This window comes from Cricetulus griseus, chromosome 3 (genome assembly GCF_003668045.3).
Source record: "Cricetulus griseus strain 17A/GY chromosome 3, alternate assembly CriGri-PICRH-1.0, whole genome shotgun sequence".
Lineage (NCBI taxonomy): Eukaryota > Metazoa > Chordata > Mammalia > Rodentia > Cricetidae > Cricetulus > Cricetulus griseus.
The window spans coordinates 160,672,619-160,693,956 of record NC_048596.1 but is presented as its reverse complement, the minus strand read 5'-3'; the positions used below and the strand labels follow the sequence as shown (position 1 = coordinate 160,693,956).

Genomic DNA, 21,338 nt, shown 5'->3' with positions numbered 1-21,338 from the left:
ACCTATCTTTCTTCTCTTGGTCAGCATTTCATGGACTCAGAGGCCAAGCCAGCAGTCATGCCCACCAACAAGCATGCCACCTTTTTTTCCATCAGTATATTTAATTTTATGTGTCAACATTGAGAGGTTTACAGGTTTAAAAAATATTACAAAACATAAAACCTTTATAACAGTGAGACCCTTCCTCCCTGGATGTGGGGCAGCTGGGCCTCTGTACCGTGAGCTTTGGCAGCAGGCAAGATCATTGATGGCTGACATAGCATCAGTCTTCGCTTAAAGAAATTGAACCCAGCACCCTGGCCTCTTATGTGCCAAGGTCAAGGGACCTGCATCTGTCCCCAGGACTGCCTGTTTCATGTACCAGGGCAGTGGGCTAAGGTGGTGCTGGCTGGCTTCTGTTTCTGTGGTAGGCAGTAGCTGTGATGGGGCAGAGAGGCAACCAGAAGCAGGACCAGTGGCCCCTTTACCCTGTTACAGGGCTCATTGCCCTGTAACATCATGTAACATGGGTGTACATCCCTTCTTTATCAAAAATGGGGCCAAAGGTGGGAAGATGGCAGGAACAGAAGACAGAAGAGTGACAGCCTTGAGTGTATGCTGGTGACCTGGCTGGAACTTGCCTTCATATCCCTGATTCTGAGGGCCTGAGAGCCTGCAGAAGAAGGAGCCTTTGAAGCTGAGCTCTCAGGAAGGAGTGTCCTCCCAGCCCTGCCCCAGGCCAACCCCTTACCCGTGTGTGACTCTGGCTGGTGCCAGTGCCTGTTGTGGAAGAGCTGAACTCTGAGTACTTGTTGCCAGCAACCATGCAGGCCCACTTTCGGTACTCTTCCCTCACCTGTGAGCCCAAAGCACCGGGTTAGGGGGGAAAGGAGCTGGACTTGGGAATCAGGCCTGGCTCTATCTCCCTTCATCCCAAGCTTTTCCCACAGCCAGCTTTGGCTCTGGTCTGCCTACCTTCTTATTGAGCAGGCAGAGCATCAAGTAGAGGAAGAGGCCCTGCAGGCAGTTGAGCAAGGTGAAGATGTAGGACAGCCATGTGCTGTGGGGGTTGAAGAGAAACAGGCCGAAGACCCAGGTACAGCCCAGCACAGTGAGCTGGGCAATGGCTGTGATGGTCAGCACCCTGTGGGTTGGGTAGATGCAGCTAACAGTCTGTCTCCAGCTCTCCCAACTCCCCTCCCTGCTCAGGCCCTAGCCCGCCCTCCTCAGCCCTGCTCTGCCTGCCTTCCCCACTGTCCCTCTCACCGTGCCTTCCTTAATTGCTTCATGTTTGGGTTGATTTCAGAAAATTTCATTGTGAGCTTCCAGACAGTAACCACAAAAATGGCAGAGTTACACTGAGTGGGGAATATGGACCATAGGTTAGAGGGCTGCAAGTGATTAGCAGTCTTAAGTGATTAGCTGCTCAGGTCCCCAGTACCCAGAGAGTACTTACAAAAATGATGAAGGCCAAGGGTCCCACAAAGCTCCAAAGAAAGCCCTCCTTATGGTTCAACCAGCAGCTGGGAGAGAAGGTGAGGTGCCTGTCAGTGGCCCTGCCTGCCAGGTCCCAGCACTCCACTCCAGCCTTACCTCCACCTCCAAATCATACTCACTATGTTTGTTGCCCATATCCATCCATTTTGGCAGCTGCTGAGATAGCCACGATGAGGAAGGGTACCCCATAGCCGAACAGGCAGCGCCATTGTGTACTCAGTCCTTGGCCCTGGAACACGCGCACTACAAGGAAGTAGAGCTCTATACCTTCCAGGGCCATCCAGCAGAAGGCTGCCAAGAAGAAGTAGTGTAACATCATTGCCACCAGGCGGCATCGCAGGCTCACCTGTGGGGGGCGGGGGAGCTGTCAGTGCAGTGTAGGACCAATGGCCTCCAAAGCTAGCAGCTGGGCTCCATCAGAGCCTGACCTTCCACACAGCCCCAGGACAGACCAGGCTAACCTCCTCCTAGGTCTTGACTCCAAGCCCAAGTGAGGTCAGAACAGTAACATACCTCACCCCCTTCATTCTCGATGCCCACCAGGAATATGACAGAGCCCAGGAAAAGGCAGATGCACAGGTGCAGGTGCACCACGGTTCGAGAGCTCTGGATGGGTTTCACCAGCAGGAAGGTCAGGATACACAGCAGCAGGCAGATGAGCGAAAGTGACAGCCCCACCTTGGTGATCAATTCCAGTCTCGGATCCTAGGGGCAGGCAGCTCAGGATGAGAGGTGTTCCTTTACACCTGGGGGTTGGGAGGTGCTCATCTTTTCCTACACTCTGAACTCCTACCTTAGCACCCATGAGAAGTCAGAGGTCCCACATGCCTGTCTTAGACCACAGGGCCAACTCCTGGCTAACAATTCCAGCTGACCATGAGATCCAGGTTCTGGCCATGTTCAGAAAGCTATACTAACCTGGGATAATTATACATGATGCTTTTTTTTTTTTTTTTTTTTTTTTAAATCACATTGATGTATTTGTGTGGAGGGGGTGAAGTATCTGCCCGCTACTGCATGTGTTCTCTGGAGACGAAACTCGGGTTATTAGGGCTGGCTGCCTGTACGCACCTTTACTTACTGGCCCTTCTCATCTGCCTGAACTGGTGCATTTTTTAGCAGTACCTCACATTTGTGCAGGGACTGAGAAGCAGGGCACAGGGCTATCCAAAGGGACTTACTTGAGCAACCACTGGGGTACACCCTTTTGAGTGGAGCCTACGGTCCTGCCTAGGCAGGCACGATACCTATGGTTTCAGGACTTACCTGCACGTGGTACTGGGCCATCAGGATGGCAAAGCTGCTCAGGTGGTTGCAGTGGCAGATAGTGCCGTTCATTGAGCAGCCGTCAGTGGACCAGTGCCCATTCCCATCGTCACCAGTGTCCAAGAAGGCACATATCAGGTCTTCACGTGGCCGCTTTGTTGACCTCGCCTATGGACAAATAGGTGATGAGGGTGTCCAGAACATACTTAAGGTCTGGGGGTAAGCAGAGGACCTTGGCTTTTGGTCGCATAAATATGTCTACTCTGCGCAGAGAGCATAGGGAGCCAGCAATGGAACGACAGAACACCAGTCCCTGCCGTGAGGTGAAGCAAATCACGAGCAGTTAACAGTTAATGCCAAAGAAATTACAAGAATCAATGGGGAATGGTTGCTTACAGATTGTAATTTAAAAACAAAAACTAGGTTTACTGAATGTATTTCAGGGGCTGTCTATCTAAATTTAAGAGTCATCCATTCCAGGTTGCACTCAAACTCACTGTGTGGTTGAGGATGACACTGACTTTTAACTTCTTGCTTCTGCCTCCTGAGTGTTTGGATTACATTTTATGTAGAACTTACATCTTTGGATCCAGGGCTTCACATATGCTAGACAAATATTCTACTAAATGAGCTATAGCAGCAGCCTAGAGTAATTTTGAAATTTTAAAGTTAACATGTATGTAGCCAGATCTGTGACACCATTCATTTATTGAGTTGTTTGTTTATTGTCAAGCCAGGGTTTCTCTGTGTAGCCCTGGCTGTCCTGGAAAACTCTCTGTAGACCAGGCTAGCCTCGAACTAGGCCATCTGCCTACTTCCCAAGTGCTGGAAGTGTACCACCACTGCTGGGCCTGTGACATACACCTTTAAACCACTCACAACATAGGTGGATCATAAGAGCACTGGATGTTCCAGAGGACCCAGATTCAATTCCCAGGACCCATATGGTAGCTCATAACTGTCTAATTCCAGTTCCAGGGAGTGATGCCCTCTTCTGGTGTCCACAGGACCAGGCATACAGGCAGTGCACAGACATATATGGAGGCAAAACACCATTGACATAAAATCCTTTTTAGAATTACATTGATGGGGGCTGCACTTGTTTTACTCCTACAATGTAGGGTGTGGAGATCCATCTCAGGCCAGGGATTGAATTGATTGAGGCTTGGTGAAAAGCGCCTTTGCCTGCTGAGCCATCTTGCAGGGTCAGACTGTAAGGCTTTTTTTTTTTTCTTTTTCCTTAACGTTTTATGATACTGAGGAGCAAACCCTGGACCTTACCATGACAGGCAAACATTCTACCAGTGAGTCAACTACTAGCTTTGCCTGCCAGTTTTCATTTGTTCATTCATTCATTCATTCATTCATTCATTCATTCATTCAATTCAGCAGTACTAGAGGCTGAACCCAGTCTCTTTCTGAATTGTAAGCAAGTATGCACCACTGAGTTTGAAGACAAGGCCTTGTCCAGGCTGGCCTTAAATTCATTCTAGTTCAAGCAGGCCTTGAACTTGAAGCTCCTGCCTCTCAGTAGCTGTAAGTAAAACCTGTGCCACAAGACCCAGCTCATGTTTTGTTCACTTTTTGAGACAGGGTCTCTCTCCAGCGTTCTATCCTGAAACTCTGGAGACCAGGCTGGCCTCACTCAGAGACCCTCTTAAGTGCTAGAATTAAAGGCATGTATCACCATCCCCAGCTGTAATTTTAGTTTCTTTGTGTGTTTCTGGTGGTATTTGTTTTGTGTATATGTTGGAGGGAAGGAGTCAGTACCTTTGGGGAGTTGGTTCTCTCAAGAAGGGCCACCTTGACTTTGGTTAGCACGTGAGCAGCAGGGCATCCCCCTGCCCCCTCCCCCCTGTTGAAGGACTCACAGGATGAGAGAAGTTGAATGTGACGTTCGAGGCAAGTTTCCTAGTGTCGGTGTTGGTCAGAAAGATGGAATTGATGTTTGAGAGGAGCGTAAGTGAAACATTTAGAAGTGGGCTTTCGAAGCGCTCCTCCAATATATCCCGGCTCTGGTTCAGGTGCATGGAGGCATCAGCTAGCAACTTCTGCATGTTTGGACTGGACAGGATGCCTGCCAAGGAGTGGCCTGGGGACAGACATGCAGGCTTGCTTCCCATCCTTCTCCGTATGCCACCCTCCCAGTAAGGTCCTCCCCGATGGGCTGGTGTCTGCCTGACCCACATCCGACCTGACTCTGGCTCCCCTGGACCCTACCGTTTTCTGAGCTTTTGGCTCCAGCTGCCACAGCCCAGTCCAGTTTCACCCAAGCTTGGCTATGGTACACTGTGGTGATATCTTTGTTGTCTTGCTCCTTGATCATCAACGACAGTTCTGAAGAGACAGGGACAGTGGCTGACTGTGGAAATCAAGGATAGCATGGTACCTGGGGGTGAGCCTGGAGGGAGCCTTACCAGTGTTTGAGGGCGACGTGTAGGTGAAGGAGCCTTTGGGTAAGAACTGGGCCAAGGTCCGAAGGGTTTGTTCCATGTACTTGAGCAACTGGATGGCTACTTGGTGTCGGTCAGTGGGGTTTAGAGTTTCTATATCCGTGGGGTCTTCCAACAGCTTGTCCATGGCCTCAATGACTTTCTGGAGGTGATAAGTGAAAGAGTTGTTGAAGTTTTGAACCACAGGAACTGACTGACAGACCCCAACCACCCTTCCCATCAGTAGACATGGAAAAGCCACATGGGTTACCTGGGGAACCAGCTGGAGGGATACATTAAGACTTACACAGTAGCCAAACTAGAGATGAGGTTTATGACCCTGTGCACTTGGTTGTCACACCAGCTCATATACACCAGCAGGTACACTGACTGCCAATGCCCTGCTGAGTCATCCTCCCAGCCCCTTACTGGGGATTCTAGGCTGGTGCTCCACCACTGAGCCACACCCCCAGCCCCTCACTGGGGAATTCCAGACTGGTGTTCTACCACTGAGCCACACCCCACAGCTCCTCACTGGGGAATTCTAGACTGGTGTTCTACCACTGAGACACACCCCCAGTCCTATAATCTGGTAATTACTTGTTTACTTGTTGAACTTTTGATCTTCCTGCCTCTACCTTCTGGGGTGACAGGCATGTCATACACTACCACACCTCATTTATTTACTGCTAGGGGTTAAGCCAGGGTGTTTTGCGTGTTGGGCAAGCATTCTACCAACCGCACTATCCCAGGCCTCTCATTGTTTTCCTTTTTGATACAGTCTAGCTGAGTAGCTCAGGAACTTAAGATCCTTCTTCAGGCTCCAAGCAGCATAGGCCACCACACTCTACTTAACTCAGTCTTAACTGCTCCAGTCACTGCCATTACAACCCTTGTGTCACAGCCACATACATGGCTCCACATGTCAGACCCCTGTGCCTCAAACCACAAGCACTGCTTGGATGCATGGAACACTGTCTGTCTCCATTGCAGCCTGTGGTTTCTTCCCTGTTGCACTAGAGTCCCCAGAGTTCTCCCTCACCTGAATGGTGTGGTTGGCCGTGGCTAGATCAAAGTCTTTGAGCAGATTCCGGACTTCAATGGAGAAGCGAGAAAGACTCTGGGAAGGGAAACAGTGGGTCATGGGTGGGCAGCAGCACAGCTGAAAGGGGTGGACAGACTGTAAAGGGATCCAGCCTGCTGATCCCCACTGGCTACTCACTTGGCTCTGGGCTGTGGGCAGCAGTGTCCATGTCGGGAAGGATGGCTCTGTGGGGACAGAACTGTGGTTCAGTAATCTCAGAGTGCACTTGCAGGGCATGGAGGTGCTGAGTGGCTAGGTCAGGTACCTTGGCACTTAGTGTTCTTTGGGCCATTGAGGGACCCAGAAGTTGGCTTCCAACCTGGACGGCAGCGGCACTTGTAGGAGCCTGGGGTGTTATCACAAATGGTGGAGCTGTGACACTGATGCTGCCCAGAGCTGCACTCATCAATATCTGGGGACACAAAAAAGGGGTTAGGTCCTTTCCTGTATGGTCCCAGTCCCACTCCCTTCCTAGGTATTGCTACCATCCCTGGCCTGAGGTACTGATCCCTGGTGGCCTCAGTGAGTGGTACATGGTGGCTTAGGGAATGTGTAGGGCCTCCGGGGAATGTATGTGTGAAAGTGGGAACGATGAAGGCATCTGGGCCCCCCAGGGGGGATCCCCTTGGAATCCCAGCTCCTTTCCTGGACCCCACAGCTTTCTAAAGTCAACCTCAGGAGATTAAGGTCTGACCAACAGAGCCTCCTTTCATTCCCTTGAGTAAACATGGGGACTGAAGAGACGCCTCGGAGTTAACCTTTGGGTTCAGGATCCACATCAGGCGGCTCAGAAGCCCCCTGTGACTTCAGTTCAGAGCGTCTAACAGCCTCCTGTTATATATATATTTTAAAACAGGGTCTTTATGCATGGCCCTGGAACTCATAGAGATAAGCCTGCTTCTGCCTGCCTTCTAAGTGCTGGGATTAAAGGTGTGTGTCACCACACCTGGCTAAAACTAATCTTAAACAAGACTGTGGGTCCTTAGGAACGTGGCATCCGGACCTTCACACATTGTGTTGGTTGGGCCATTGGGGGATCCAAGAACAGGTTTCCAGCCTTGGCGACAGATGCAAGCATAGGTGCCCAGCTTGTTGACGCAATGGGTGGATTGGTGGCAGTAGTTTTGCCCGGAGGTGCATTCATTCACATCTGGGAACAAAACCAAAGGGTCATCCCTACCCCCACTCATATATACCTCCATGTACTGTACCCACTTTCCCATCTTCTCACTGCTTCAAATTCAGTTGCCACCTAGTGACCTTCTACTTTACCTGCAGAGCACCTCACGCTGGCCTCTGCAGGACAGGCCTAGCAAGGATCAGGGGACCCAGTTTATAGGAGGTAAAACCAGGAAGCAGATTGAGTCATGGGGTTGGACTTCTTGACCAAGGGCCTCTTGTTGCTCTCTAACCCTTCTCAGAATAGGATGTGATACTGTTCTCACAGATGAGGAAGAGCCACGCCCTGGGAACTCCACAGAGCTTCCGGGCTCAGAACATCCTGGGGCCTCCCTACCCTGTAGAAACATGTTGAGAACTGAACCTCGGGGGAGTCTTCATAGTTCTTGGAGCTCCTGGAACCCTGCAGAGCTTCTCTCTCTTCAGGCTACAGCCCTGCCTCGCCTCCTTCCAGCTCCTGTCCAGTCTTGCAGCTGCTTCTGGGGGGTATATCTGTGCATACCTTCGGGGCCTCAGCCTGGGCTTGAGGTCAGGTGACACCTGCATGAGTAGCTGCCCTGGGTATTGGTGCAAATGCTGTGTTCCTATAGACTCTGGGATTCTGGCCCTCATCCATCTCATGAGAAGAAGCAGAGGGGATGTGTGCTTGAAATTGAAGGCTCAGGATCGGCTAGGTTCATGACACAGAAGCATCTGGAACATTCCAGTCTCCTCCTTGTGGGCACACCCCTTTCTAATTCATATGAAGGCATCATATAGGGTCTGTGGTAGCTCTGACTCTGTTGTCCAGATGTGGAGGGGAGTAGTAGAGAGTTCCCTAGCTGCCAGCAATAGAAGTGTGGCAGCTATCAGTATCCCAGCCTGAAGACTTGGGACAAAGGCCACATATGACCCTGAAGAGCCAGTGCAAGGGAGAGTACAGCATGGCAGCCTCTGTCTCCATTCTTACAGGGTACTGTCCCTTCGGGAGAGTTCTACATGGAATTCCAGGAACCTTCAGGACCATGTAGTCCCACTCATAGGAGGTTCCCAGACCTCTGTTCTGTTCAGTGGGGAAGGATTGAGACTTGCTCCGGAGCTACACCCCCTCTACAAAGCTCAATAGAAGGGGCAGGGAAAGAAGGGATAAGACTACACAAGCCAGGGTACCACACAGTGGGAACCAGCCTGTGTGGTGACAAACTGATGTGCAGCCAAGCATCACTTGGCTGAAGTTATAGAGGATAAGAACATGTATTTTATTGAAGCCAGCCTTTCAATATCACAGTGCCCAGAAAGGAAGCTGTGTCTACGGGAGTAGGAATGACAGACATTTCTGTCCTCTCTCCTGTCATAGTCACAGACCTGGAGAAGCACTGAGTGTAGCCTCGACTCTTTATCCTGAATTGCCTGGCCTGGCAGCTGTGGGTTGACATTGTCAGGTGAGAGTAGGTTCTGGGGCGGTGGTTCTCCATAACACCTTCTCTTGCACAGTGCTTGCCTTCAACTCTGATTGTGTGTGGGGTTGATGTCACCCTGCCCAATCTGGCCACACCATTCTTTCTATTCTGTCTTCAAGGAACCATAATTGTTGGGGATAGTCAGAATGATGATTGGCTGACCAAAAAGGGGGTCCAGGCACCAACTGTTTTCTTCCAGCAGGAGCAATGACAGGGAATGTGGCCTACCCTTGGATGTCTTTTCTCCTGGGTCTCCAGGCTGTGTCCACGGGTGTACTGCAGCTTGCTGCTTAGGGAGGTTTTCAGGCACAGCAGCAACTGTGTGGATCCCGGAGGGGGCAGGTGTCACCCCAGTGTCCACTGATGCTGGGAAGAGGACAGACCCTGCAGTGGAACGTGCTCATGGTAGAGGCAGAGTATTCTGAATACCATCCCTTTGGTTTATGCAAATGAGAAGCAGATGGGCAGAAGGATGTTGACTTATGAAAATGAAATGTAGATGGGCAGAAGGATGGTGGCTTATGAAAATGAGATGCAAATGAGCAGAAGAAACTTCTGAGCTTCCAGAACCAAGTAGTAGAAAATGAGCAGAGGATATGGCCAAGAGCTCCTGCCATCCTTCGAGTGTGATCCAGGTTGGCGTACCCTCCAAGCAGTGCATGTCGGAGTGCTAGACGATGACTCAGCAAGTGCCTTAGGCATTGAATGGGTTATGCTCTAAGATGGATGGATGCTCTCTGTCACCTTCCTTGAGGTCCATGGGGACTCCTGTGTCACCTCATGTATTGATACATTTTTTCTCTGAAAATAATCTGTGTGTGCATGTGTATCTGTGTGTCTTTCTCTTTCTCTTTGAGACAGGGTCTCATTATGTAGCCTTGGCTGTCCTGGAACTCACTCTGTAGACCAGGCTGGCCTCAAACTCACAGAGATCTGCCTGCCTCTACCTCCCAAATGCTGGGATTAAAGGTATGTACCTCATACCTGGCTTTGAAAATCTCTCTTGCACTCAAAGAGAATGAACTTTTTCCAGATCTTGCCATCAAGTTAATAATCTGCCTTGAGATTAGTTAAAACTTAATCTGCTGTCCTACTATCTAAATTTAACTTGCACTTAAGAGAACAATGTTACCAACATTACTGTGCCTTGGATGGCCCATGTCATCAGCTTTACAGCCTAAGCTAACACATACATAGCTTTAATCTTACACTATGTTCTCTTCTATGCTCCTGACCAAAAATAATGCATGTGTGCCTGTGCCTGTGTGTGTGCACACGCGCATGCGTGTGTGCGCGAGCTCGAGCATGTATTGTGGTAATCTTTACGGAAAACAACCAATAGGTTGGAAACAACTTTACACAACAGATATCCACCATAAATGCTGTAAACAGCATGTGAACATAGGTTGGTAATGTCTGTTTGCTGTTCTGGGTAAATAAAGTTATTTTTCCCTTACAAAGTTCTCTTAAAGATTTCTGTAGAGAATTCCTCATTCCTTCCCCATGCTGTGTTTTCTGTACTGTATAATAAAGAGCAAACCCCTTTGTTAAGGACAGACAGAAGACACAGGAAAAGAAACATGGAGAGTTCATTTTGTTTTGGTTTTGTTTTTCAAGACGGGGTTTCTCTGTGTAACAGCCCTGGCTATCCTGGAACTCACTCTGTAGACCAGGCTGGCCTTGAACTCACAGAGATCCTCCTGCCTCTGCTTCCTGAGTGCTAGGATTAAAGGCGTGTACTAACTAGCCTGGCTATTTTTGTTTCCTTTGAGACAGTGTCATTCTACATAACTCTGGCTGTGCTGGAACTCACTACATGTTCGTTCCCTGACTCAAACTCCAGAGTGTTGGATGACAGATATGCACTGCGCAGCCAACCAAACAGGGCTTTCTGAGTCACACTTGGGAATCAGGACGAGACCCCTGCAGGGAGGTCCCAAATGTCCCTCCTCCCTGAATCTCTATGCTTGTAGATGTGACACATGGCCCAGAACAAATCACAGGGGCAGAACCAACATCAGGACCCCGCCTTGTGACTGCTGAGTGATTACGCTGGTGGCCGTGAAGATGACTTGGGCAAGTTGAGGGTATCAGTGGGCTCTTACCTTCACATGTGTTCTCACTCCTGTTAGCAAAAGATTTCTTCCCAGAAACGAGCTTATATCCCTGGTTGCATACGCAGTGGTAGCTCCCCACTGAATTCTGACACGTGGCAAATGGTCCACAGATGACTGTTACACTATGTTTTAAACATTCGTTGATGTCTACAACAAAACAGGCAGAAGGGTCACACCCCAGATCTCCCACCCTACCTGACTACATCATGGAACTGCTGATGTTTCAGCTTTGTTGAGGGACGTTAAGAGCTGTGCTCATGAGGCTGTGCTATAGCTTGAGCTAGCTATTCCTGAAGGCTTCCAGCAGGTCAGCTCTGCTCCTCTCAGAGCTCTGGGTAGACAATACCAATGTGGGGTGGACTGGAAGGCCAGCCTCCTCCCCAGTTCTAGAGCCAAGTTCAGGCCCAGAGCCCTGAGCCCAGGCCCCTCACTCAGGAAGTCCTACTTGTTCACTTCGTGCCTCCCCTTTCTTTTTCTGTATTTGAAGCTGATACCTCTGACCCCAGACCACACCTTGTCATCTCTCTATGTGCCCATCCCCAAGCCTCTGTACCGTCACAGCTCCCTGAGAAGTCAATGGTGAGCCCGTCACCACTTGGGGCGAAGCCTGACTTGCATCGACAGCGATTCTCAACACATTCTGAGTTCAAAGGGCACGAGGGGATACAGCCTGTGGGGACAGACACTTTGGTAAGAAAGTAAAGGAGGCCCTCAGAGGGGAACTGCCTCCCAGAGCAGAATCTTAGAAAGGTTTGAGGGTGGTCTTAAACTTCCCCAGCAGCTGCCCATCTCCTCCTGAGGCTCTGTGTTTGGCAGCAGGGTTCCCTCCCCAGCTCCGGCCTTGGAGCCGTCTGTCTGATGGACTTACGCCTAGCCGTCTGGGTCCAAGCTCCTGCCAGGTTCAGTAGGATATACACCACTGCAACAAAACAAAAGATGGTCAGCTGGACCCCAAAGCAGGGACAGGAGGCCAAAGTTGTGCATCTGTAGGCAGCAGGTTCTGACCCTGTCCAGGCTGAGACTCTGTAGTTAATACTCAAAACAGACCCAGTAGACAGGGATAATGAATGACACTTGGGAGGTGAGGCAGGAGAATTAGGAACTCAAGTCCAACCCCAGGCTACATACTGAGACCCTGTCTCAAAAAAAAAAAAAAAAAAAAAAAAAAAATCAACCAGGGCTGAGGAGATGGTTCAGTAGTTAAGAGCACTGGCTGCTCTTCTACAGGTCTTGAGTTCAATTCCCAGCACCCACATGGCAGTTCACAACCATCAATAATGAGATTTGATGTCTTCTTCTGGTGTGCAGGCAAACATGCAGACAGAACGCTGTATACATAAAATAAATAAACAGATCTTTTTAAAAAAAGCTAAACAAACAAATGAGCAAGCAAACAGCAACAAGTTTCATAAAGTCAAGTAATGGGTGCATACCTGTAATCCCAATATTTGGGGGGAGCACAAGAGGATCAGAAGTTTGAGGTCATCTTCGGCTACATAGCAAGGTTAAGACCAGCTTAGGCTACAAGAGTCTATCTCTAAAACAAGCAAAACATAAAGAAAAAAAAAAGGGGGGGGGAGAAGCAAACAAAAAGCCAGGGGAGAGTTTCCAGATACAAGTTTGAAACTAGCCTAAGTTACACAATGAGATTCTGCCTCAGAAACAAGACAAAGAGAAAAACTACAAAACCCATGTGTTGCTTTCTGTGGCTCAGACACTTACAGCCAAAGGATCGGTACCCATAGTACTGACAGAGGTACTTGGAGATGGGGGTGATGGTGATCTCCCTTTACGGCAACAAACCCTACAAGGGTAAGGTATTAACACTTTGTTTTGAGACATAGTCTGTCTCTATAGCTCTGGAACTCACTATGTAGATCAGGCTGGCCTTGAACTCACAGAAATCTGCCTGTCTCTGCCTTCTGAATGCTGGGATTAAAGGTGTGCACCACCACTGCCTGGTTTAACATTGTCTTTTACACTTACTCTTTGGTCTCAATGCTGTGAAAGAACAACATAATCAAAAGCAAGCTGGGCAGGAAAGGGTTTATTTGCTTACAGGTTACAGTCTATTTTCAGGGAAAGTTAAGGCAGGAGACTGGAGCCAGGGACTGAAGCAGAGACCTTGGAGGAACGCTACTCACTAGCTTGCTCCTCATGGCTTGCTCAACCTGCTCTTTTGTTTTGTTTTGTTTTTCAAGACAGGGTTTCCCTGTGTAACAGCCCTGGCTGTCCTGGAACTCACTCTGTAGATCAGGCTGGCATTCACCTGCCTCTGTCTCCTGAGTGCTGGGATTAAAGGTGTTCGCCACCACCACCCAGCTCAACCTGCTCTTTTATACAACCTAGGATCACCTGCCCAGGCGTTATTTTTTAATCAAAACATAGAAACCGAATCAAGACAAAGTGTAAAAACAAACAAACAAAAAGGGCTGGCCCTTCACACGTCAATTAGTAATCAAGAAAATACTCCACAGGCTTGCCCACAGGTCAACTTGTGGGATTTTCTCAATCGAGGGTCCCTCTTCCCAAATGAAACTATAGCTTGTGTCAGGCTGACAAAACACTAGCCAGCATATTTATATTTGGTGTGTGTGTGTGTGTGTGTGTGTGTGTGTGTGTGTGTGTGTGTGTGTGTGTGTGTGTGTGTGTTTGCCACTATAACCTATGTGGATGTTTCTCTTTTCACCACAAGAAATCCCATGGATTAAATTTAGGTCATCGGGTTTACATACAGCAGCTGCCTTTACTGGCCCACCTCATGTAGCCCAGGTTGGCCTGAAACTGGCTATGTAGCTAAGGATGACCTTGAACTCCTGACCCTCTGGCCTCTAACTTGTTGGAGCTATCGTGGTTTATATTGTTTTCTCTCATAATACTGGGATGAAACCCAAGGCCTTTGCATGCTAGATAAGTGCTCTACCACTGAGTCTCATTCCCAAACCCTCTTTTTACTTCATTCCTAAATTGTTCAGGCTGGGCTTGCACTTGAAATCCTCCTGCCCCAGTGACCTGAGGAGCTGGGACAGGCCTGTGCCACCAGGCCAGATCCTTGTTGTTCTTTAGGTAAGAGTGACAGCTTGGACTATGTCTGCCAGGTCCCATCCAAGCTCTGACACTCCAACACCACACACATCTACCCACTGTTAACCACATGGTGGTGACAAGGCAGAGGGGCTCCTCGCACACAGGAAGTGGCTGTGGTGGAGGGGGTGACTGCTGAACACAGCCTTGTTACCTTGCTGTCGTTGGCAGGCATCCCACCATGGCAGAACTGGGAGCCTTAAGCAACAGAGCAGTCACTAGAGACAGACATCCAAGAAGACAGAGGCAAGGAGAAAAGACATGAGGAGGAGGAAGAGAGAACAGGGATCCGGGCGGGCGGGAGTGCAGAACCCAGTGACTCGAGGCTGAGGGGGAGGCTCTTAAAACTTACACAGAATTCAAGGGCAGCCTGGGTAACTTAGTGGAAACCTGACTGAAACAAGGTCCTGGGTTCCATCTCTGGGACCAAAAAATGAAAGGGGGTGGTGGTTGGAGGAGGAAGAAGAAGAGAAAGCTCAGATAAGGGCACTTGCTGCCAAGCCTTATAACCTGACTTCTGAGTTAATAGCTGGGACCCACATGGTGGAAGGAGAGAATTGACCTTTATGTTTGTGTGCCATGACATGTAAGCACACACACATGCACATATCCACCCACACAAAAAATAAAATGAAAATTAAAAAAAAAAAAATTGGACCGGCCGATGGTAGCACACTCTTTTAATCCCAGTACTCGGGAGGCAAAGACAGGCAGGTCTCTGTGAGTTCGAGATCAGCCTAGTCTACAGAGCAAGTTCCAGGACAACCAGGGCTACAAAAGAAACCCTGTCTCTAAAACAGCCCCTGGGGGGGGGGGCGCATCTGGAGAGATGGCTCAGCAGATAAGAGCACTGGCTGCTCTTTCAATGGACAGGGTTTAATTTCCAGTGCCCACTTGGTGATTCACAACATTCTCTAACAACAGTTCCAGGCATTTCAGTGCCGTCTTCTGGTCTCCAAGGCTACTAGGCATTCACATGGTACATACACATATAGGCAAGCAAAACAATCATGCACACAAACTAAATAAATCTAAAAAGAGAGAGACTGGAAACCAAGTGCAGTAGTACAGCCCTGTAATGACAACTACTTGAGATGCAAAGGCACGAGGATTCAAAGTTCCCAACCTGGCCTACAGAAGAGCCTGCCTCACAATAAAAATAGAGAGAAAGAGTGGGGTGTAGTATGTGTGAAGATGTGGGCCTGGCAAGGTGTGAAGCCCTGTTTCCCTCTCAGTACAGAAGAGGGGGGAAAGAGGAAGTGTCTGAGAAGCAGGGGGCCTGGGGAGAGCCTAGGGGACAGAGTTGCTCCCAAAGTGGAGAGTTCAGTAGCAAGGGAAGAGTTCTAACAGGAGACCCGGAGGGAGCACTAGGGTGAAAGGTTGGTGGGGAGATGGAGTGATTTACCCACCACTGGGCTGGCTGCATGCCAAAATCTTAGGGGGTCCTGGGGTCAGCCAGTAACAGCAGAGTTGGGGGGCAGTGTCTCTCAGAGGGCTTCAGTCTTTGTGTGATTGGATTCCCCCTGAGGCCAATGGAGGGCCAGAGGCTCCAGGTGACATTCACCCCCTCAATCCTGGGGCACCCCAGCCAGGCAGCTGTCCCCTGAAGTCAGAATTCCTCTTTCTTCCTCCTCTTAGGCCATAGAGCTGGATTTCTCCCCCCACCCCCACCAGAACCCAGTTCCTCTTTGTGGGACAGACCACAAAATGACCTTGCCTCCAGGGTGGGCCCCAGGGCAATCCACAGTTCGAAAAGCATAGTACCAGTATGTTCCTCTCTTCATGTGACCAACTTGATTTCTGAGACAGGGTCTAAGTGAACCTGCATTCATCAAGCAGGCTAGGCTGGCCAGCCAGCCACAGGGCTCTATCAGCCTCCCTGCTACAACACTGAGATCACAGGTTCCATGGGTCTTTTCCTGATAGAACTCTCTTCCAGCCCTCAAGTAACTTTCTGAAAAATAATATTGATTTATTTTTGTGGGTATGGATGTTTTGTCTGCATGTATGTTGCCTGGTGCCTAGGGAGGTCCTGGAATTGGAGTTAAAGATGGTTGTGAGCCACCATGTGGTTACAGGGAACTGAACCCCCATTTTCTGGAAAGACAACAAGTGCTCTTAACCACTGAGCCATCTCTCCATCCCCTTAAGCAACTGCTTTAAGACTCAGAACCACCAGGCGTTGATGGCACATGCCTTTAATCCCAGCACTCAAGAGGCAGAGGCAGGAGGATTTCTGTGAGTTTGAGGCCAGCCTGGTCTCCAGAGCTAGTGCCAGGATAGGCTCCAAAGCTACACAGAGAAACCCTGTCTCGATAAACAAAAACAAAAACAAAAACAAAAAAAAAAAGACTCAAAACCATGGCAGAGTGAGTGTGGTGATAGAGGCCCAGCACTGGTGAGGCAGAGGCAGGTGGAACTCTGTTGGAGGCCAGCCTGCTGCACCTAAGGAGCTCTAGGACAGCCAATGCTACATAGCAAGACCCTGTCTCAACAACAACAACAAAACAGAAGTAGGGAGACCATCACAAGTTCGAAACTAGTCCGGGCTACATAGCTACAGTGCCAAACCCTGTCTCAAAAACAAAACCAAAAAAACTCAAAATGAAGTCAGGCCTAGTTGCACAAGTCTGTGATCTCAGCCCTCAGAAGGGGAATGAGGATCAGAAGTCCAAGGTCATCCTTAACTACCATGAAATCTTGTCTCCAAAGAAACCAGGAAAAAGACTCAGCAGCAGCAGGAGGCAGGGGCTTGGGTCATTGTCCAATCTCCACCAAGACAAAGTGAGGCTGGGAGCTTGCAAACAGATGAGTGGTTAAGCCAGGCTGGGAAAGGAGGGCAGACTGGAACAGCAGAGGGCGTCCTGTCCCTCACCCTGGGCTGGGTTCTACCCCACTACCCCGCAGCCACTGGCCAGACTGCCTACATCTGGAGACTTGGAAGTTAACCAAACAGGAGCACAACTGCTCCCTTCTGCTCCCAGACACATCTGGTTCAAATTCCCAGGCTCAAACTGGAGCCATGGGACTCTGGTTTAGGGAATCCAGAAGTGGGGGTAGGGCAGCCTTTGTGCTTCCTGCTGGAGACCCCCCCAACATCTCACCCAGAAAAAATAATAATCACAATGATAAAAGTGTCCACTTAATTCTCTGTCTCTATTTCTCTCTCTCTCATATGTAAGTGTGTGTGAGTGTGCAAGTGTGTGAGTGTGTGTGTGTGTGTGTGTGTGTGTGTGTGTGTGTGTGTGAGTGTGCGAGTGTGTGTGTGTGTGTGTGTGTGCTGGGACTTCCTATGTAAACCATGTTGACCTCCAACTCCCAGGATCTTCCTGCCTTCTTCTCTGCTACTGGGATTGGAGACACCAGCAAGGCTGATTCATTGATTTTTGAGACAACATCTCCCTTGGCCTCAAACTCATATGCAGCAGGGAATGACCTTGAACTTCTGATCCTCCTGCCTCCACTACCAGAGTACTGTGATTGCAGACATGGCCACCACACCCATGTGTTCAGTTAATTCAAATTGTGAACCAGAAAGTTTGTGTACAAACTCTTGGCCCTTGAAACAATATGCAAACTGCATAAACAAAATGCAACTGGTCTTGTTCCATTTGACAGAGGAGTAAAGTGAAGCCCAAGGTCACTGTGACCCAGCCCAGTGACAGCCAGGCAGGCCTCGCAGCTATCTGCCACCAACTGTGCCCCACTGGGACTCTAGTTCTGGCTCCAGAGCCCACACAGGCTACTGAGCTGCCTGCCTCTTGCCACCTGTTGCTGGCACACAGGCCAGTCATTGTGGTTGGGGTAACCCCAGTTTGCACACAAGTTCCATTTCTTCATTGTTTGTTATCAAGTTACTTAGGTAACTTAGCAGTCAGATAGTGGTTGGAGGCACTCAGGGTGGAGCGGGAAAGTCCAAGTTCAAACTCAGTGTGGCAACATCCCTTCAGGCAGCAGCTCAGTCCCAAGCAGGTCCCGAGGAGGGTCTTTGCAGTGTTCCTGGCACTGAGACAACCGGGGACATACTGAGGGTTCCCACCCTCACTGAAAGGGTGGTTCTCACACTGGCTTGTGCTCCACATAAGAGTGTCTGTATGGGCGACCAACCAGCCGAGTTTACTTTAGCCTACATTTCTTTTCTTTCTTTCTTTCTTTCTTTCTTTCTTTCTTTCTTTCTTTCTTTCTTTCTTTCTTTTTTCTGTATGTTTGTTTTGCCTGCATGTATGTCTGGTGCCTGTGGGAGCCAGAAAAGGGTGTTGGATCCCCTGAAGTTACAGGCGCTTGTGAGTCACCGTGTGGTTGCTGAAAACCAACCAGGTACTCTCTTAACCTCTCTCCAGCCCGCAGCAGCCTGCATTTCTCTTTCTTTTGTTCTTTTGAGACTGGGTCTTGCTGTGTAGCCCAGGCTGACCTGGAACTGGTGACCCTCCTACCTCAGCCTCCCTAATGCAGCGTCATCATGCCGGCTTTGTCACCCCCTTTATGTACCCCCGTGCCTCAGTTTCCCCCTCTTAGCCTCCAATTGGTAGCAGTCAGGCCCAGCACCCCTAAGAGCCTTCTGGGGCACACAGGTGCGTGGGCTTTGCTTGCCCCTGCCCCGCCTGGCCACGTCCCGCGAACTTCTTCCCCGCCCCGCGCAACCCCGAGGTCTCACCGAGCAGGAGGGGCCGGTGGGCGCCTCTCATGGTGGCGCAGAGCCGACGGCGTCTGGACTGGCGGCGGGCGGCGGCGGGCGGCTGGGCTGGGCCTTTATGCACCCGGCGTGGGCAGGGCCCTCCCCGGAACTGTCCTCCCCGCTGGAAAGTAACAGGAAAGTGCCGGGGAAACAGCCCCAGGGCGCGGCGCGCCCGCGCCTGGAACAAACGCGACCTATCGCGCGCGCGTCCCAGTCACCCGCCCCGCGGACAGGCGGACAGGCAGGCAGGCGGACAGGCGGCGGCCGCAGAGCAGGGCGGCGCGGACGAGGGACCCGGGACAGGGACCCAGTCACGTCGAAAAGAACTGGGTGGAGCTCCCACCGGAGCGACGCCTTGGGCTCCTGAGAGACCCCATTTCCACTAGCAGGACTTTCCCGCTTCTTTTTCAGGAGGGCAACTGAGGCTCAGAGAAGCCTGAGGCCAAATAAGAATCAGAGGAGGGCAGAGTACCTTTCTGGGATGCCAGGCCGGGAAGGAGAAACGTCAGGGCTCAGAGATGTGGCTCAGTGTGTAGTGCTTGCTTCACATGCTCGAGGCCCTGTCTACCTTCAGTGTCACATAAACGGGAAGGCAAAGGAGCGCGAGCCTGTAACCCCAGCATTAATCAGGAGTTCAAAGTCATCCCTCATTTTGTCGCATTTGAAGCATGCCAGGACTACATGGCACCTTGTCTCACAAAGAAAAAAGGAATGTGCCGTGGTTGTGCACTCCTGTAATAATCCCTGCACTCTGGAAAGCAGAGGCTAAACCCGAGGCCATCCTTGGCCACAAAAGAGAAAAGAGTTCCAGGCCAGCCAGGGCTATGTAGTGAGAACCAATCTCAAAAATAAATAGATAGATAAATAAATACGGAGGAGTACTATCAAGATGGCTCAGTGGGTAAAGGCACTTGCCCCTGAACCTATTGACCTGACATGGTGGAAGAAGAGAACCAACTCTTGCAATTTGCCTCTGTTCTTCACAAGCACAAGCACTAAATAAAGAAATAAACAAGTACAACATAATACAAACGGAGAATGAATAGAGGAAGAGAGCTGTGACCACTGGACTTCTCTAACCACTGCAGGGCTTTTTGGTTACACGTTCTGACCTTACCACAATCTATAGAGAATCATATGCTGTGCATTGGCTTCCTGCTTGAATAACACATATAACTAACATTTCTTTTTCTGTGATGGTGGGGAGATAAAACCCAGGGCTGGGTTTTTGTTGGTTTTGGTTTTTCTTTTTTTGCTTTTCGAGACTGGGTTTCTCTATGTAGCTTTGGAGCCTATCCTGGCACTACTTCTGGAGACCAGGCTGGCCTCGAACTCACAGAGATCCTCCTGCCTCTACCTCCCGAGAGCTGGGATTGCCACCAACACCCAGCCAAATGATTTATTTATTTTTACTTTATGTGCATTGGTGCCTGTGGGTATGTCGGTATGAAGGCACCAGATCCCCTGGAACAGGAGTTACAGACAACTGTTGAGTGCCAGGACGTGAACGCAGGTCCTCTGGAAGAGCAACCAGTGCTCTTAACCACTGAGCCCTCTCTCCAGCCCCAAACCCAGGGTTTTGTGTATGCTGGGCAAGCACTCTACTGTACATTCCCAGATACATCTAGTGCCTTTTCAAAACAATTATTTTTTTTCCTTTTTTTTTTTTCTCTGAAAGAATCTTAGTAGCCCAGGCTAGATTTGAATTCTATGTAGCCTAGGATGGCCTTGAATTCCTCCTGACTTTCCTACCTCCAACGCTGTAGTCTACTGGAATCACAGGCATAAAACACCAGGAGCTTCAGGCCTTCTTTTTACCTTAATAAATGCCTGGTGCTCAGTGAGGGATTAGCTGACTGCATGGGTGCACAGTCTATAAAGGCAGCCCTCCTGAGGCCAAGGTGAGAGGATTGCTATGAGTTTGTGGCTATTCTGATCAAATAAAGGAAGTTGTAGAAAATGTGTGCTATTAGGGCCGGAGAGATGGCTCACTGGTTAAGAACACCGGTGGATAACAGTACTGGCCGCTCTCCCCAGGGCAGGGTTAGATTCCCAGCACTCTCATGGCAGTCAACAATTGTCTGCAACTCCAGTCCCAGGGATCTGAGGCCCTCTTCTGGCCTCCACAGCCATGGCATACACTGGTGCACAGCTGTACACACGGGAGAACAGGCAAAGGCCAAACTGAAAATTAATAATGAAAATAAAGACACAATATTTCCCTCAACTAAACACATAGAAGAAACATTCTGTAAAAATAAAATAAATGTTTTATTTGAAAAAAGTCAGCTTCTGACACAGGTTTTAAATTTAAAATTTAAAACTTTATTTTCACCTTGTCAATTATAATGGTGTTTTAAATGCGGTGGATACAATTCATTGACTGTCATATATCTGTATCTTTCTAACTTTATTTAGAAGGGGTTAAAAAATATTTACAATTCCATTCTGGTCTGTCCTTCCTCCTGTCCTTACACTAGACCCCTTTTTCTATATTTCCGTAAGTGAAGAGGCCATTAAACTTGAGGTTTGTTGAATGAAGACTATGGCCAAGAATTCTAAGCATGGTAGGAGTTTCTCTTTAAG

At 49.5% G+C, this 21,338-nt stretch overlaps 1 protein-coding gene across 5 annotated transcripts; it reads right to left on the bottom strand.

The window, feature by feature from the left end:
• Positions 1–81: 81 nt before the first annotated feature.
• Positions 82–18,964, bottom strand: Adgre5 (adhesion G protein-coupled receptor E5). 5 transcript variants are annotated; one of them, XM_027406167.2, is made up of 20 exons: positions 18,732–18,964; positions 11,862–11,912; positions 11,547–11,663; positions 10,982–11,140; positions 9,105–9,260; positions 7,262–7,408; positions 6,524–6,670; positions 6,397–6,443; positions 6,217–6,294; positions 5,160–5,337; positions 4,963–5,079; positions 4,614–4,834; positions 2,743–2,910; positions 1,990–2,181; positions 1,596–1,822; positions 1,436–1,502; positions 1,246–1,337; positions 955–1,123; positions 731–835; positions 82–652 (listed from the first exon to the last, which is right to left on the bottom strand). In XM_027406167.2, the coding sequence occupies exons 1-20, from the start codon at positions 18,760–18,762 to the stop codon at positions 623–625; spliced, it is 2,499 nt and encodes an 832-aa protein (XP_027261968.1). In that variant the 5' UTR covers positions 18,763–18,964; the 3' UTR covers positions 82–622. The 5 variants fall into 5 exon arrangements, with proteins under 5 accessions (XP_027261968.1, XP_027261963.1, XP_027261964.1 ...); XM_027406162.2 differs by having other exon boundaries at positions 9,105–9,242; positions 18,732–18,877; XM_027406163.2 differs by lacking the exon at positions 11,547–11,663 and having other exon boundaries at positions 18,732–18,877.
• Positions 18,965–21,338: the final 2,374 nt, after the last annotated feature.

Bases quoted from the DNA above. Each gene is read 5' to 3' on its own strand.
- Adgre5 (XM_027406167.2), bottom strand. From the start codon at position 18,762: ATGAGAGGCGCCCACCGGCCCCTCCTGCTCG. The intron at 1,338-1,435 runs GTAAGTACTCTC...TTCCCCACTCAG, and splicing joins CCTTGGCCTTCATCATTTTT to TGTAACTCTGCCATTTTTGT. The intron at 1,124-1,245 runs GTGAGAGGGACA...CCCAACCCACAG, and splicing joins AAGCAATTAAGGAAGGCACG to GGTGCTGACCATCACAGCCA.